The sequence below is a fragment of the Austrofundulus limnaeus genome, unplaced genomic scaffold, assembly GCF_001266775.1.
Source record: "Austrofundulus limnaeus strain Quisiro unplaced genomic scaffold, Austrofundulus_limnaeus-1.0 Scaffold402, whole genome shotgun sequence".
Taxonomy (NCBI): Eukaryota; Metazoa; Chordata; class Actinopteri; order Cyprinodontiformes; family Rivulidae; genus Austrofundulus; species Austrofundulus limnaeus.
In genome coordinates, this window is record NW_013952804.1 from 274331 (window position 1) to 275911 (window position 1581).

At 36.1% G+C, this 1581-nt stretch overlaps 1 protein-coding gene across 1 annotated transcript in view; it reads right to left on the reverse strand.

Annotated features, from left to right (window-relative positions):
• The window catches only part of dpp7 (dipeptidyl-peptidase 7), a gene marked incomplete in the record, with an annotated part of 19533 nt that overhangs the window by 2636 nt on the left and 15316 nt on the right, over positions 1 to 1581 (reverse strand). The window contains 1 exon segment of the mRNA XM_014023994.1: positions 677 to 801. Coding sequence (XP_013879448.1) covers positions 677 to 801 — 125 coding nt within the window.

Genomic DNA, 1581 nt, shown 5'->3' on the forward strand with positions numbered 1-1581 from the left:
CAGAAAATCTATGGAAAGAACTAAAGATCAGAGTTCATAGAAGAGGTCCACGACACCTTCAAGATTTGAAGACTGAGAAAAATGGTGACGTGTTCAATACTTATTTTACCCGCTGTATATCAAGGCTGCCCAAACCTTTTCTCCAAAATGAAAATCTATCTGAGGGCTGCGGCCAAATGCAATAATATAATTCATGAAATACAAATACTTTTTAAGTACAGTACTTTTATTTTAATGATTATGTCCTGGTGGAGTATGACATGATTTGTTTCTGTACAAACTAATACGGTATCAGAATTTCATATATTTATACTTCTCATTCAACCACAGTTAAATTCACTCTATCTAGAAGACACAGTTTATATGGATTGTATTTATTTTTTACAATAACAAGCTGAATAAAAACAAGCAAAAATGAAATAAAAGTAACAACTTTCTACTTCTTGTCTTTTTTAAAATGTAAGGAGTAGAAAGTACAGATAATTGTGTGAAAATGTAAAAAGTAGAAGTAAAAAGCAGGCTGAAAAATAATTACTCAAGTAAAGTACAGATACCCAAAAATTCTACTTAAGTACAGTAACAAAGTATTTGTACTTAGTTACTTTACAACTCTGTACACCTGTCAATGTTCCAGCTGGTGCTGTCTAATTCCTGAATACTGCGTATCAGTGAGTACCTGGTAGTCCCAGGCCTGGCTGTTGAAGCCCAGTCCACATCCAGTAGGATCAGCACACTCCACATACAAGCTGTACAGGTCGAAACAAGTCAGGACCCCAGTGGAGTTGTACACAATTCCTGCAGGGAGGAACACATGCTGACAGCTCATAAAGCAAGTACAACACTGGACTTACTTCCACTTCTTTTTTCTATTTCAACCATTGATGAAAGAGGAATTTTGTTATTTTATTTTAGTTATCTAAGGCTCAGGTCAGATTGAATGAATATCCAATATCTGGTTAACACACTGACTTGTATACAAAACACGTGAAATGCAAATGCTTATTTGAAGCCACTGTTAGTCATTTAAATTAGGTATTTTTCATTTTTGTAACCAYAAAATTCACAATTTTCTCAGCTTTAATTTGAACCATAGTTTGTAAAAGTCGAGCAAGAAATAAGAACTTCTCACTCAGTGTGAAACTATAACTGKCTCTGGATAGAAAAAATAAAAATGTTTTATCAGAAAATGTGTGGCAATGAGTAACGCTAGCTAACACTGAGTAATGTGTGCATCAGAAATATACTCTAACCTTCTAAAACCCTTCACATGCAGGTGCTTCGGGAGGCTTCGCCCCACTGTGCCCCCCACCAGGGCTTGCCCATAAGCAGCCCCCATACTTCTGGGCTTAAAAGCTCCATTTTTACCAGCAGAGAACACCCCCACTCAAAATCCTGGCTGGAGGAAACACAGACTATAGATTGATCCATTTACCGAATTTTCAGCACTAGTTGTTAGTGTGGTGACCAGGTTTTTATAATAAATTAATATAAATCTAAAAGCTGCCACACATACATGTATATTACCAAATTATTTAGTGGCACATTTGACCTAACCACTGAGAACATGGATGAAGTAAGAAC